This window comes from Artibeus jamaicensis, unplaced genomic scaffold (genome assembly GCF_021234435.1).
Source record: "Artibeus jamaicensis isolate MK-2021 breed Jamaican fruit bat unplaced genomic scaffold, CSHL_Jam_final contig_1128, whole genome shotgun sequence".
NCBI lineage: Eukaryota > Metazoa > Chordata > Mammalia > Chiroptera > Phyllostomidae > Artibeus > Artibeus jamaicensis.
This window is the reverse complement of record NW_026521220.1, coordinates 2530769-2545906: the sequence shown is the minus strand read 5'-3', so window position 1 is coordinate 2545906 and position 15138 is coordinate 2530769. Positions and strand designations below refer to the sequence as shown.

At 51.9% G+C, this 15138-nt stretch overlaps 1 protein-coding gene across 5 annotated transcripts in view; it reads left to right on the top strand.

Moving 5' to 3' along the window:
- Window positions 1-15138, top strand: part of GNB1L (G protein subunit beta 1 like) — a 65168-nt gene that overhangs the window by 43389 nt on the left and 6641 nt on the right. For all 5 annotated transcript variants that reach the window (XR_008391532.1, XR_008391531.1, XR_008391533.1 and 2 more), the window contains exon 6: window positions 1421-1636. Coding sequence is in view for 1 of the 5 variants with exons in the window: in XM_037141494.2 (XP_036997389.2) it covers window positions 1421-1636 (216 nt within the window). In the remaining 4 variants the exon portion in view is untranslated. The remainder of the gene's footprint in view (window positions 1-1420; window positions 1637-15138) is intronic.

The following is a 15138-nucleotide window of genomic DNA, read 5'->3' as shown; positions in this document are numbered from 1 at the left end:
CTGTGGCCGCGTATAGTTCCCAGGGCTGTGTGCCTTGTCCCTGGCACAGCCGTCTCCTCCAGATCCAAGAGCCGGTCTGCCTCAGGTTCCCCTGGCTCCTATTGCTAACGGGGCCCCACACGTGTACTCCACCCACAGCCTCAGTTTCCCTCTGATGCTTGGGGAATGCTCTGCTTTCTGGGTTGAGAACGTGGTGTCCATTCATGTTACTCACACACCCTCGTGCCTCTGGTTAAACCAGGTTGCCTGTGTGGCCGGAGGAGGGTTCTTTCTGAGCGCTCAGGAACGTGTGGGGGGGCTCTACACAGTACGTGCAGCGTCTGGGCCCAGAGCCCCTCCGGGTGGGCACGTGAACAGCAGCTCCAGCAGGTGGGCGAGCAGGGCCTGCGAGATGCCCTGTGTCCGCCCACACCGAGGGAGACCCAGATGCTCTGCTCAATGCCATCCTTGCCCGCCAGCAGTGGACCGTCCTCGAAGTGCATGTGACCCAGGGGCAGTCTCACTGACCAGCCGCCCCTGGCCCCCATTCTCAGCGCCGACCATCCAGAGGCTGAGGGCCAGGCCCAGCCAGAGCTTAGTTGGAGGGGATGTGGTCAGTCACTTCTCACACTCACGTGAGGCCAGCTCCAGGCAACCTGCAGGGAATGCGGAGACAAGTGAAGGGCAGAAAGCATCAGCCAGAGTGTGCGCCTTGTCCAGAGGCAACCTGGGCACCAGTCCTGGCGGTGTTCCCTGTTGGTAGTCTCTGAGGACGGGGCACCAAGCATGGTGTCGCCCCTCTCGGTGCCAGGGTGACTTGGAATCCTGCAGTGCTCTTCTGGAGTTGATACAGAGGCCAGATAAACGAGGCGTCTGCCCAGGGGGCAGGCCCTCTGACCTGTGCCCTCATTTATCACAATAGCTCAGCGCTGCTGCAGCTCACCCAGCCTAGGGATTGGGGTGGGGGCGGGGGGCTTCCGCAGTGACGTTGACAAAGCACAGAAAGTTCATTTTTCATTGACAAAGAGCTCACAATTTTCTTTGGTTGGTGGCTGTAGACAGGTGACTGGCCCCACCAAGGGGTGGTCAAGAGTCTCAGGCCTTCAGAAAGGGCCCGGCAGCCCTCTGAGATCCTGGCGGGGCCTGGGCGGGTGAGCAGGGGTGTGGCAGCGTCAGGTCAGGGCGTGCCAAGCTGCCCAGAGCTCTGTGCCCTCCAGTCCCAGTCCTTGGGGTGCCCCAGCACCAGCCCGTGCAGGCCCTGTACCAATGGGGTCGGCCATCCAGGGGGTGTGCAGAGCTCTGAACTGGTATTGCCACGTGAAGAACATGGGAAACAGCTCCCCAGCTGGGCCACCCCCAGGAGAGATGGCCCATTTCTCAAGTCCCTTGCCCCCAGAATGCACCAGGACCCTTCCGGAGCTGACCTGTGCTGTCCCTGCAGGCTGACTCCAGCTCCCGCCCACTCCTCCTGGCCGGCTATGAGGATGGATCGGTGGCCCTGTGGGATGTCTCCGAGCGGAAGGTGTGCAGCCGCATCGCCTGCCACACAGAGCCCGTCATGGGCCTTGACTTTGACTCCCAGAAGGCCAGGGGCGTCTCAGGCTCCGCGGAGAAGGCGCTGGCTGTCTGGAGCCTGGATGAGCAGCAGGCCCTGCAGGTCAGTGCGCCAGACCCGAGGTGTCATTTATCCTACTCTGCACTAACAGTCTGATAGGCTGAAACAATATTTAGGCATGAAGAGGAGTTGTTGCAGATCGCTGGCTAATTAATCACTCTGAGGCGGGGTGCAGGCGGGCCTGTCTGCAGGGCTCACGCAGGAAGAAGGGGGCGTGGGCGTCGCTGGGCCGTTCACATGGTTTGGGTTTCTCTCAGACCTTGGGTTAATAGCAGTCACGTCTTGTCTATCTAGAGAAAAGGCATGTAGAGTCCGGGAGTAAGTACACAAGCCCATTTGCAAAAACTCAGAGGAATTTGGTCAGTAAGGAACTGATTAATCAAAAAACGAAAATAGCCCAATGTGGAGAAATCCACGGAGTCACGCCCGGGTAGCGGTCTGGAAGCAGGCCCCAGGGAGGCTGTTCCTCACGGGCAGTGGAGAAGGGATGCGGGGCCTCAGGGTGGAGCGGGACATTGCTGAACACCTCCGCACAATGTCCCATGTCCTCTTCCATCTAGCGTGCCTGCGGAGCAGCCGGGGGCCACGTCTGAGCCTGCGCCTGGTGCTCAGAACAGGTTGGCCCGGCCTGCCTGCTCAGCCCTGTCTGGGATGGGAGGGATGGAGCTCCGGAAAGGGGAGCCTCCTTCCCAGGCCTCACTCTGGACAGGGGCCGTAGACCATGGGGGCCGGGGTGCTGCTGGGGGTGTCCTGTGCCTCCCAGCTCCTGGAAGGTCTCCTGGGTGCACACTGGCTTCTAGGGGTGGGCAAGGAGCTCCCGTTAGCCGGGGAGTCTTGAAAGGCTGAGGCTTGACCACAGCTAGCAAGTAGAGGCTCCTTGGAAAGGCAGCTCTGTGACCCCAGGTCTGGTGGGGAGCAGGGCTCCAGGGGGCACCAGGAGAAGCAGCAGCGGCCCAGCTCCGGGCTTCACCTGGACTCTCATCACTGGTGCCCTGGAGGCCGGGCCCTGGCGGCTGCCTTCTCTGCAGGGCTGCGTGATCTAGGCTGCCCGCCATAGACAGGAGTCTGAAGAAGGTATCTCTCGGGGCTCCTCTCCAGGTGGGGAAACCTTGCCCAGCAGCCTACCAAGCCTGCCTCACACTTGCTCAGACCGACCCCCCCACAACCAGGGCAGATGGCTCTAGGTGGGCACCACTGGACCCCTGAGGTGCATGGGTGGGATGGAGGAGGGATGGGCCCCAGGGGAGAGTTGGGACACACTGCAGCACCCCACAGGTACCTCCATGCTCTGGCTGCAACCTGGGGGTGCCACACTGTCACCAGGTCATCCCAAGGAGAACAGAGGGAGGACAGCTGGGGCAGAAGTGCGTGCCTGGTGTGAAGGTGGGAGGACAGACACTGAGTCCAGGTGGAGTGAGACTGGGAGGTGCCCATCCAAGTTAGAGCTGAAGGGGCCGCTGGCGTCTCATCAAGAGCAGCCCTGCCGAAGACCCAGGGTTAGCATCAGAGCAGGCTGTGGGCAGCAGCAGGGTTGGGCTGTGGCCACCACCCATGGCTCTGCACGCTGGAACTGAGGGTCTGTCTCCAGCCCTGTGGGTCGAGGAGCAGCTGGTCAGAGCCCTGCAGGACAGGAGAAGGAGGAGGTCACGTGTTACGTTTGGGGACAGGGCACAAGTTCACACTTCTTTGGTATCACCCCCCCCCCAACTTTCCAACCATTCCTCCGTCCTCCCGTCATCCCAGGGAGCCCACGGAGACCCTGAAGCAGGATGTGGTCAGACAGGCCTCCCTGGGGCTGGACCCAGCACGGGGCGGGGCCGGGGGGGGCTGAGCTTCTCGTGCCTTCCTCCCAGAGAAGGGGGCCTGTGGACTTCCTGGGAGAGGCAGTGAAAGTCACAGTGATGGTCGTCACCTCCGGAAGCTGGAGCAGAGCCACGCTGGTGCTGGGTCCTCGGCAGCCGAGTCAGCCTAGCTGCGTGCAGAGCCTTCCCCGCCTCCTGTGGCAGCAGGGTGCTCCCTCACACCCCTCCCTCCTGCTCCTCAAGCCTCCCTGAGACTCACTCACTGCGGAGTCGAGTGCTCCACTCCTCTGTGCCGTGAACCTCTTCAGCCTGACTTCACAAATGGCTGAGGACCCAGGCGGCTTCCCGAGCACCCCAGGCTGCAGCACCCCAAGGTGCCTGGGAGTGGGCCTTCCTGCCGTCCCAGCTCAGATCGGCCTGGTCTCTCCTTGCTTATTCAAAAAACAGCTGCTGGAACTTAAGACAAATTTATGGGGCATGTTCCAGAGATGAACTTTTACTGTACCGATAAGTTGAAAAGTTAAAGCAGAGGGCATTCTTAATGAATTGGAAGGTTGTGGCAGAGGGGAACAATGGACGTGGCTGGTGTGCTGGCGGAGCCTGGGCCGAGGCCTCACACAGCAGGGCACATCCAAGCTGGGGAGTGCTCCGCCCGCTGAGCACGGCCACCTCACCCGGAGACAGCTGGGCACGAAGCTGCTTTGGCCCAGAGGCCCTGAGGACTTTCGGGCTGTGCAGCATCAGCCGCTGAGGAGGAAGCGTCTGGGGGCCTCCAGGCCCTTGGCATCTATAGGTGTCCTTGGCCCAGGGGCCCTCGGCGCACTATGCCCAGCCCTGCAGTGGGCATTGTGATGTGGCTACCCACCAGCCCGCAAGCCACGTGGGCACAGATGTGCCTCACCTTTCGGCCTGCTGCCGAAGTCTCTAATGAGCCCAAATCAATCTCTCCCAGGCGGGCGCTGGGCGTGGAGACGCAGATGAGGTTTCCCGCAGCAGAGCGTGGGTAATGGGAACCAGATGGCGGCCGCGCCGCGTGTGCATTCCTGGCACCTGAGGTCATGTGCTGTGAGAGCCACTGGTGGCCAGGGATCCTTTCCGGAGGGGCCTGGTCCAAGACAGGTTTGGCCAGGGGCTGAAGTGGTGGCCAGGAGCCCCCAGTTACCTGCGTCAGGACTTGTGGCCTTGAAGACACACGGTGACACCAGCTGCTCACCTGCCTTCCTGAGGTGGCCTTCCAGAGCGCCACCAGGAGTTTGGGCCTCAGCTGTCACGAGACACAGGTGGTGCACAGACCTGCTCCTTCCTCCCGTACTCGGGGCAGGGCCCGCAGCCTTGAAGCAGGGACTGATTTACGGCCAGCAATATTTTTAGGCCTTTAAATAATAATGAGGCCCCCCCCACCCCAGCCAGCCTGGACTGGGAAGCAGACTAACCACATGCACCCCCTCCCCGCCATCTTCACTGTGCCTGAGGCCGACCAGGTGTCCCCGCTGCATGGCACTGCCCCTTGTCTCCACAGCCCTTCCGGGGACTTCCCTCTAAAGTGTCAGCAGCATGGCACGTGGGGCAGGTTGGAGGGAGCCCACAGGACCCTGACCGAGCATGTTTCTCCTGATTTCATAACAAGAGGAGAGAGAACTGCGGGCACAACCCAGCCTATTGTCCTCATCTCAGGAACACGGTGGGATGGGGCTCTGGCCACACTCCCCATGAATACCCTGACAGGACTTCCTCCTCCTTGGGAACACGAGCCCCAGCACCGGGACTGGGCTCTTCCCGTGTAGGTCCCCGGGAAACTTCCAGCACCTCTTTTTGTACCCTAGGCCTCTGCCTCAATGCCAGCGCATCTCCAGGAGGAGCTGCCAGGTGGCAGGTGGAGTGAGTCTTGTAGCTGAGCCGAGGGCAGCACTGCACGTCTCAGCCCCTCCCAGGTGTGTCGCTGCCTTGGAGGTTTGCGAACACTGGCTGGCGAGGGGACAGAGCTCACAGGAGAGAAGAGGACGGTCAGCCTCTGGCGCTGGTTCCGACTGCCAGTGCTCCGGCCATGCGGGCAGGGAGGGGCCGGGAGGTGCACGCCTGCACAAGTGGGCACACGTGTGGAATTTGCCTTCTTGCCCATGCACGGTGCGTCTGCCCCGTGGCTCTGCGCCAGCAAGTGCCCACGGTGGCTGCCTGTGTGGAGCCGGAGTGCAGGGCATGCTGAGTGGAAGCAGGGGCCGGCGCGAGCATCCTGGACGTGCTGCCGGCCGGACAGGGAGACCTGTGAGTGCTGTCCGGGCTGGCAGACTCCCGTGTCGGGTTAGGTTCTGTCCCACTGCCGGCGGGGAGACTCTGGATTGAGAGACCGCGTCGGGCTATCAGACTCATGGCTTTTCTTCTCAAATCTGTCAATTTAGTGAGTTGCTGTGTTCAGTTTTTGATAACACTAAAACAGTCGTACAGTGCTAGAGTAACCTGCTCTGAGGGGCTTGGTTGGAGTTGTTCAGAGTCATTTGTCTGTCAGTAGACCAAGCTGTACCCACTCTTCTGCTGCCTCACACTGCTTATGGTGTCTGGGTGTCAAGGGCCCCAGAATCGGGGGGCAGGCATCCCCTCCTCTGCTGATCTCCAGACACATTCACGGGGGGGCCTGTTTCTCGGGCGGCTGTGGGCCGGTCCTTGCCTATACCCATGGGGGAGGGAAGGTCTGATTTTCTTCTTGGACTAATTTAGGTTTCCCGATTTTTTTTAAATAAGTTTCATTTTTCTAAGAATTTGTCCATAGGCATTAAACTCCTCAAGGTATTTTCATACTGACTTTTTAAAAGTTGTTTATAATGACGGTTTCCATTTCTGCTGTATGTGCAGGACTGTTCCTTGCGTGTCCCTGATCACCCCTGGCTCGGTCGATCTTTTTTTCCGTCTCAGCGTTTCTGCCCTGCGCTCCCCCCGCCTCCCGCCCCTGTGCTCCGGGCTCTGCTGACTTGAGAGGGGAGCGTGACGCATTCGTTCCCAGCCCTCCTTCCTCACAGCAGCTGAAGTCTGCGCCCCACATTGTAGGACGTCGCCCTCTTCATCACCGCGCACTCCGGGCGGACCGATCTTTATTTGTTCACTGACTGCTGAGCTGATTAGAGTGTTTTTATGTTTCCAAATGTTTGATTCCCTCCCTCCCCAGTTATTTTTTATTTTCTAATTTCTAACTTAATTCCATTGTGGTCGGAGGAGAAGGTCTGAATGATATCAGCTCTTTGAAATGTGGAGGCCAGTCCAGTTCTCATAAGTATTCCACATGTGCTCGAGAAGGGAGTGCTTCTCGCCGCTGCATGCGCGGCCGTACCTGTGTGCGCTGGGCCAGGCCCGGCATCCTCCGCGCCTGTGACCTGGGCGACCTGGGAAGGGTCAGGGGGGCCCTCCAGCTGCCACACGTCTTGCCCAGTTTTCCTGTACCCCGTACATTTTTGCTTTCTGCATTTTGAAGCTGGCTTAGAAACATACAAGTTCAGAATGCTGATCTTCCTGGGGAACTGAACCTTTTCTTTAGTCCCTCTTCTTATCTCTAGAAAGAATTTTTGCCTAAAAGCCAATTTCGCCAACTGAACATGGCTTAGGCCAGGTTGCTTCTGGTGACTACATCCCTTAATAACTTCTAGTTATTTATTTTTCAATCCTTCCCCTTCCACCTTCCTTCAGACGTAGCTGTCTGTCTCACTGAGCCGGTTTCACAGTGAGACCAGCAATGGAGATACGTTGTGTCTTTTCATTGCTATTTTGTGCTGTAAATGTTGCCCGCACCTTTGCGTCTCAAGCCCTCCTTTCCAGAAGTTGGGATGGCTGTCCTCCAGGAATCCCGTGGTGGGGACCTCTGAGTGTGAGTCCGCGTGCATTGATGGTGCCCACAGTCCCAGGTGCTCCTCTGGGTCCCCGCCGCCCCACCGCAGGGCTGCGGGGGAGTCAGCCGCCAGTCGAGTCGCCAGCCTTTGTGGGTCTGTCCCACAAATTTTGATTTATTGTGTCTTCATTTTTATTCGGTTGAAAATTCTTTCTATTTTCCCTTGTGATTTCTTCTTTGATCCAGTGGTTCCTTAGAAGTATATTATTTAATTTCCAAATATTTGTTGAATTTGTGGATATCTTTAATCTAGTTTAATTCTGCTGTCAGTGAAGGTACCCTGTACAATGTCAGCATGCAGATACTTATTGAGGCTTGTGTTTTGGCCCAGCACATGGTGTATCCTGGTGAAAGCGCATGTGTTCCGCAGTTGTTGGGCGGGGTGTTCTGTCAGCCCGACTCAGGTCGGGGCGCATGGCAGTGTTGTTCAGGTCGGCAGTGTCCTCACTCGCCTTTCTGTCTGGTCTCCCACCAGTTACTGAGTGAGGTCTTCCAGCATCTAGGTGTAGCTGTGAACATTCCTGTCTCTCCCTTCAGTTCTGTCACTTTTGCTTCATGAGTTTTAAAGCTCCGTCACTAGGAACGTCAGCATTCCATACAGCTACCACATCCTGCTGAAGGGTCATTTTATGAAAACGTCCTCTGTGTCTCTCGTGACATCCTTTGTCCCGAAGTTGGCTTTGTCTGATGCGAGAGCTGCAGCACGAGCTTTCTTACGTTTCCTCTGCGTGGCTCGGCTCTCTCTGACTTCGGACCTGTCTGGATCTCCTTATGTTTAAAAGCATCTTCTGTAGTCTTTGATCCTTTCTGACAATCTCTGCCTTTTAATTGGAGCATTTAGTCTGTTTGCACTTAATGTCATTAGCGATGTGTCTGGCATTAAGTCTACCGTTGTGGTGTTTGTTTTCCTCTTGTCACTTCCATTTCTGACCCTCTTTCACTCCTTTCTTGCCTTCTTGTGTGTTACCAAATATTTATTTTTTAGTGTTCCATTTCACTTCCTCTCTTGGTTCCTTCCCTGGACATAGCTCTTGCCGTATTTTTTTCCTGAGTGCTAGTTCACAGGCCAACAGTCTGTGTCCTTAACTCGCCCACGTCTCCTTCATGTGGCCACACGCCTGTCACATGTCATAGCCCCGCCCTGGCGCGATTTCACTGCCCTCCCTCCCGCACTGTCTGCCGTGCTGCTCTATAGTTTACTTTCACGCTCACTAGGAACTCTGCCTTACAGTGGTACTGGTTTTACATGAAAGCATCCGTTGTTATTTCTTAAGACTTACCGGATATAAAAACCGTAGTATTTTACATTTACTCCGCTATTCCCATTTCTGGTGCTCTTCCTGTACATGCGAGTTTCTCTCTGGTTTGACTTCCCTTTAGCCGGGAGAATATCCTTTAGCATTGCTTGTAGAAGAGTTCCACTGGTGAAAAGTTCTCTAGTTTTTGTTTCTCAGAAAGATATCTTTATTTTACCCTCCTTTCCCAAGAATTCTGCCTACAGAATGTAGGGAAGACAGTTTGAATTTTTGCCTTGTACTTTGAAGCCGCTGTTCCATTGTCTTCCGGCCTCCACTGTTCCCAAAGAGAGATCATCGTGTCTTACTTCCCACACGTCGCCGTCTCCTTCCAGAGCTTCTGTCCACCTGTCGTTGCCAGCAGTCTCACTCCCCTGGGACATCTCTAAGTTCGACAGTTTGATGTCACCCCAGAGGCAGGTCCCTGAGGTTCAGTTTTTGTCAGTTTTTTCTCTCTCTTCTTCAGGTTAGATAATATCTATTGATGTGTCTTCCAGTTTACTGGTTTTTAAAAAAAATAATTTCCAATCTACTGTTGAACCTATCCCACACATTCTTCATTTCCGTTTTCAGCTTTTAGTTCTAGATTTTCTTTATTATGGTTTATCACCCAGAGTTTATGTGTTACATTCTGTTCACTGTTGGTGTTGCACATCCTGTGGGTTTGGGCGTGTGTCCACCATTACGGCATCGTGCCACGGGCTTCCCCCACCCTGCAAAAATCTCTGGGCTCCCTCCCCGCCAGTTCCTGGCAACCACTGTCCCCATAGTTTTGCCTCTTCCAGAATGTCATAGAGCTAGGGTCACACAGTGTGTAGCCTTTTCAAATTGGCTTCTTCCACACAGTGACGTGCACTTGGGTTTCTTCCATGTCTCTTCATGGCTTGATAGCTCATTTCTTATTAGTGCTAAGTAATATTTTATTGTCTGGATGTACCCAGTTTGTCCATTGACCTACTGAAAGGTACCTTGGTAGCTTCCAAGTTTTAGCAGTTATAAATATATCTGCTATAACTGTGAGTTTGCTGTCCTTTCACTGTTCATCTTTTTTATCTTCTTTTTCTTAGGTAAGTCCCTTTAACATTTCATATAATAAGGGCTTGGTGATGACGAACTCCTTGAGTTTGATCTTATCTGAGAAGCACTTTATCTGCCCTTCCATTCCAAATGAAAGCTTTGCTGGATAGAGCAGTCTTGGATCAAACTAAGAAGACAGCTAGATCAGGAGCAGAACCATAGAAATGGAGATCACATGGAGGGTTAGCAACAGGGGAGTGAGAGAAGGAGAAGCGGGGAAGGTACAGAAAATAAGCAGCATAGACGGTAGGTAGAAAATAGATGGGGGGGCAAGAATAGTATGGGAAATATAGAATCTAAAGAACTTGAGACACATGGTCATAAACTAAAGGGGGGAATGGTGGGGGAGGGGGTATGCAGGGTGGAAGGGAATGAAGGGGGAAATAGAACAACTGTAATGGCATAATCAATAAAATATATTAAAATATATATATCTGCTATAAACATCCACGTGCAGGTTTGGAGTGGACATAAATTTCTGCTCCTTTGTAGTAAATGGGAAAGAGTGCAGTTGCTACATTGTGAGGTAAGAGTGTGTTCAGTTCTGTGAGAAACCGCCAGCCTGTCTTTCAAAGGGGCTGCCCTTTCACCCGCTCTCACCAGCCGCGAGCACGAGGTCCTGGTGCCCCGCGTCCTCCCAGCACCCGGCGGCGTCTGCGGTCCGGATGTCGGGCCTTCTGGTGGGGGTGTGGTGGTGTCTTGTTTTACTTCCCATCTTCTCGATGAAAAATGATGGAAGCGTCTTTTTTAAAGGAATATTTAGTGAATTTATTCAAATGAAGGAAGCTTAAATGACATAGGATTGAAAACATTAGAAATTTACATACAATAGAAAGTGGATATAAATTAGCCAACTTTATATGAACATTTCCAGCTAAGGATTCATACAAATACATATTCACCTTTTTCTTTTATACATACATGACATAACGATTTTGGCAAAATAAAGCCAGAGATATTAAAAATACTCTCAAATTTTAAAGATGGTGTGGAACAAGTTTTAACAACATTCTAGATGAATGAAAATCATGGATTTAATTTGACGTTTTAATTTTTTAAAATCAAAATTGATATCGTACATATAGACCTGTTAATAATTAAGGTATTTTGTATACATAAACTCATTGTGGAAAAAAACTTCAGCATAAGAAAATAGCGGCACACATTTGAATGTTTTCTTATAAAAATACAATCTTAAAAAAAAGTAATGATGATTAGTTTTTGTGGTTTCTAGTCATAAGGTTTTTTTCACATAGCATAAAGTATGTTCTTTTGCAGGATTGCATTAAGATCCAATAGTAGTTTAGGCTTTTTTAATCCTCACCCGAGGACATTATTTTTATTGGTCATGGGGAGAGAGGGCGGGCGTTGAGGATAGAGAGAGAAGCATCGATTGGTTGCCTCCCATATGTGCCCTGATCTGGAATCACACCCACAGCCTTTTGGCGAATGGAATGGTGCTCCAACCAACGGAGCCACACTGGCCAGGGTGAGGCCATACTCTCTTGAATGTGGGCACGCCAGTCCAGCCCTGGTGCTGATGAACTACACCCAGCAGCCCAGAAAGTCCCTTGGCTCCTGGGTGAGCCCCACTCAGGGCCATTCAAATGCAGCTGTCTGCAATTTATTTTAATAGAAAAATAAACCAATGGTGTGTTCAGTCCCTTGTCCCCTGAGGACAAATGCAATGGGTGTGGTTAACTTCATTAACTACAATGCAGCCAACAAGAAAAATGTATAAAATCAGCTTTATACAGCTTAAGCACTGACATTTGAAACAAATCGTTATTGCTTTAGCTGTCACACCAGTAAATCTAGAATCTAAGGAAACAATATGTTATGGATGGTTTTATAAACCTTTGCAAATGCACTGGTAAAATAATTTATAATCATTTGAAAACATGGCTGGGTTTTCTGTTCTCTAAATAAGGCTCCCTATTTTCCCCATGCACACTTTCTGTACTGACCCCACGTGCCATTCCCAGCCTACACCCTCACCTTTCAGGGTGGGGACAGTGGAGGCTTGTCGTTAAACAGACCTGTTGCGCACAGGGTCACTTTTTCCTTCTGGTTTGGCCCTGCCCTGGAGATGGAATATTTGGATCAGTGACATACTCATCTGAAATACACGTCCAGTCGGAGGGGACCCCAGCGGCTGGTGCGCAGAGCCCAGAGTGCACCCAGCTGCCCCTCTGGCTCCTCAGGTGGAAGAAGGGCTTCATAAACATGCAGGGCCACCTTTGCTCTGCTCACCGCCAAACCCCTGCTCGGGGAAGCCAGAGAGCCGGTGCCCTGGAACACATGCCTCCTGATACTTCAATGAAGAAGACTCTGCAGAATAAACCTGGTTGGGGAATTCGGCAGACTGGTGCTGCTTCTCAGTGCGTGACACACCTCCAGGAGGGATGTGAGGCTTCCGTCTGCACCCTGTGTGACCGTCTGTCTCTTGGTTTGGAGATGCACTGTGAGACCTGAGTTGTGTTGCCAAGCTCCTGCAGAGTGGCGGCTGCTGGCTCTTCACCCCTCTGGCCTGGGCCACATGTACTTGCAGTGGCTGCAGAGGACACAGCTGAGCAGAGGCACCCCACCCCCACCCCCACCACTGCCATGCAGCATGGCCTGAGGCTGGGGAGCATCATTTTATATGCTTACTTGCCCTCTGTGTATCTTCCTTGGTGAGGTATCTGTTAAGGTCTTTGACCCATATTGTAATTAGGGTGTTTGTTTTCTTGTTGGGTTTTAAGGGTTATTTGTGTATTCTGGATAACAATCAGATATGTCTTTTGCAAATATTTTCTCTCAATCTGTAGCTTGTCTTTTCATTCTCTTGACAGTGTCTTTCACAGAGCAGACAATTTTAATTTTAATGAAATTCAGCCGACCAGCCCTTGCTTTCAGGGACTGTGCCTTTGGTGTTGTACCTAAACAGTGCTGCCAACCCCCAGGTCATCTGGGTTTTCTCTCCTGTGTTGTCTTCTAGGAGCTTTATGGTTGTGTATTGTATACTTGAGTCTGTGACCCATTCTGAGTTAGTTTTTGTAAAGGGTATAAGGTCGTGCATGGACGTCTAGTGGTTGCAGCAGCATTTGTTGGAAAGACTGTCGTTGCTCCATTGCATTGGTCCTTTCCAAGGTCAAGTTGACCGCATCTAGATGGGTCTGTTTCTGAGCTCTCTACTCTGTTGCATCGATCTGTTTTGTTCGTTCTTTCACCAATGCCACGTACTCCGAGTACTGTGTTTTATAGGAAGTCTTAGTTGGGCAGCATCCGTCTGCCATGTTTTCTCCTCTAGTTTTGTGTTGGCTTCTGTTTTGGTTCTTTGTTGATGATTTTCATTTCTCCATTAATAGTTCCTATCTGTGCACTCATCAAGACAGTTTTTGGGTAATTACTTTAATGCACTTTCTTTTTTTTATTACACATATTTAAATAGCTTTCGTGACATTCTGGGTCAATTCTATTAACTGCTTTTTTCCCCACTTGACTCTGGATCATATATTTCTGCTTTTTGGCTTGTCTGATAATTTTTTGTTTGTGTGCTGGACATCGTAAAGAATACGTGACAGAGACTCTAAATTCTATTATTTTGCCTTGAAGAGTGTTTACTCTTATTCTTTCAGGCAGTTCAGTTACTGGCTTTCACCGTGAACTTGCATAGGTTTGGTGTGGTGTTCTGGTAGGGCAGGTCTGTGGAAAGCCCAGGTTTGTTCCCAGGCTTCTCTAGTGCGGTGGGAGCAACTTCCCAACGTGGAGGGCCTGGTTTCCCGCTTTGTCACAGTAGGGCCCTGCCTGAAGGTGTGACCCTCATTCTCAAAGTCAGGCGTCTCAGAGGGCATTGGGTTGTCACACAGTCTTTGTGCTCCGGCCCAGCTGACCCAGATAACTGTTGGTCTCTTGTGTCTGTTCTGTTTAACCCCGTAGCTGCCACTGCCTCGTAAACCTGGTGTGGTGCTCTGAGTGTGTGCAGCCCAGCCTCACCCAGAACTCATGGGACCACACACGGCCTTCAGTCCTATCTCCAGTGTCCTCGATGCTGCTGCTGCACCCCACAGATTTCAGCTTCTCCAGCTGCCCCACAGTCTGACCCCTGCCTCCCTGGCTTCAGGCAGTGCTGGGCCCCACCTGGACTTGTGGCTGGGACAGCTCCCTGGGCAGAGAGCTGCTGGGGCGTCTGGGAGATTTCTCTCATCAGCTGCCCTTCCCTCCTGTGGTCCAGTGCCTGGACATAGTTGCTTAGTACATTTTGTCCAGTTTGATGGTTGTTTATAGCAAGAGGACTAGTCTGGTACCAGTTTCTCCATCATGGCCACCTTCCTATCATTTTTGCTTCATGAATGATAAGACAGTTTATTTGTTGAACAGGTATTCACAGCTCTTTACTGTGAATTGTACCCATTATCATTGTGAAGTATGGTATACAGTCTGGCTCAGTGCTTTTGGCTCTGAATCCAGCCTTTGCTAAGATGGGACCCCCGCTTCTCTTGTCTGCAGGCTCCTGGTTTATTTCTGCTGATCATTGTTTCGGTGTCTCTCATACACATAGCACAGATTTGGATTTAACTTTGGATTGCAGTCATAATCCTGTTTTTATTCCTTTGTGGAGACAAAGGTACCTAATGTCTTGGTGGGGGGTGCAGAGGGAATAATGTTTTGTCATTATTTACGGTGGGGTGTCACATGATCTCTCAAATATGAGGTTGATGTTGTATCTTTTCCCCAAATGGCAAAAGACGAGCGAATCGGTGAACTTAACATCCCGTCCCTCTTGCTACCCTCCCGTCTTTCTGTTACTTACATAACCGGTTCTAAAGCCATAATCCCCATATTGTTTTAGACCTAATCCCACAAGTAAGTAGACTCAGTTCCCTCTGCCAGGCCTTTGCTCTCGCTCTCCAGTTCTCTCTTTTGAGACTGGGGTTAATCCTGCAGTCCTTCAGGAAGAGTTTATGGGAGCATATTCTTTGGTTATTACATGTTAAAAAATGCTTGTCTATTGTTTTTGTAGTTGAGCGGCAGTTTGGCTGGATATGAAGTTCTTGGGCCATGTCTCCCTTCGCAGCCATTGCAGGCGTCACTCTGCCGTCTGCTAGCACAGATGTGGCCGTGGGGCATTCTGAGGACGGCCTAAACCTTACCCCCATAGACCGACGTGGTCTGTTTGCCTGACTACCAAAAGGACTTGTATTAGCTGTTATGTCCAGTGATTTTACTAGACATGTCTTAATGCTGACTATTCCGTAGCCTTTCCCTGCACTTGGATCGTAAGACTTCAGTTTTTAGAAGATTGATTTTCTAGTGCTGACCAGGTAGCTCAGTGGGTGAGAACTTCATCTCAATACACCAACGTTGCGGGTTCAATCCCCAGTCAGGGCACGCATAAGAAGCAACCAATAAATGAATAAGTGGAACAAAAAAACCTTTGTTTCTCCTCTCTCTCTCCCCGCTTCCTCTCTTTCTCTAAAGTCAGTTTTAAAAAATTGATTTTCTAAATCAGTGAAT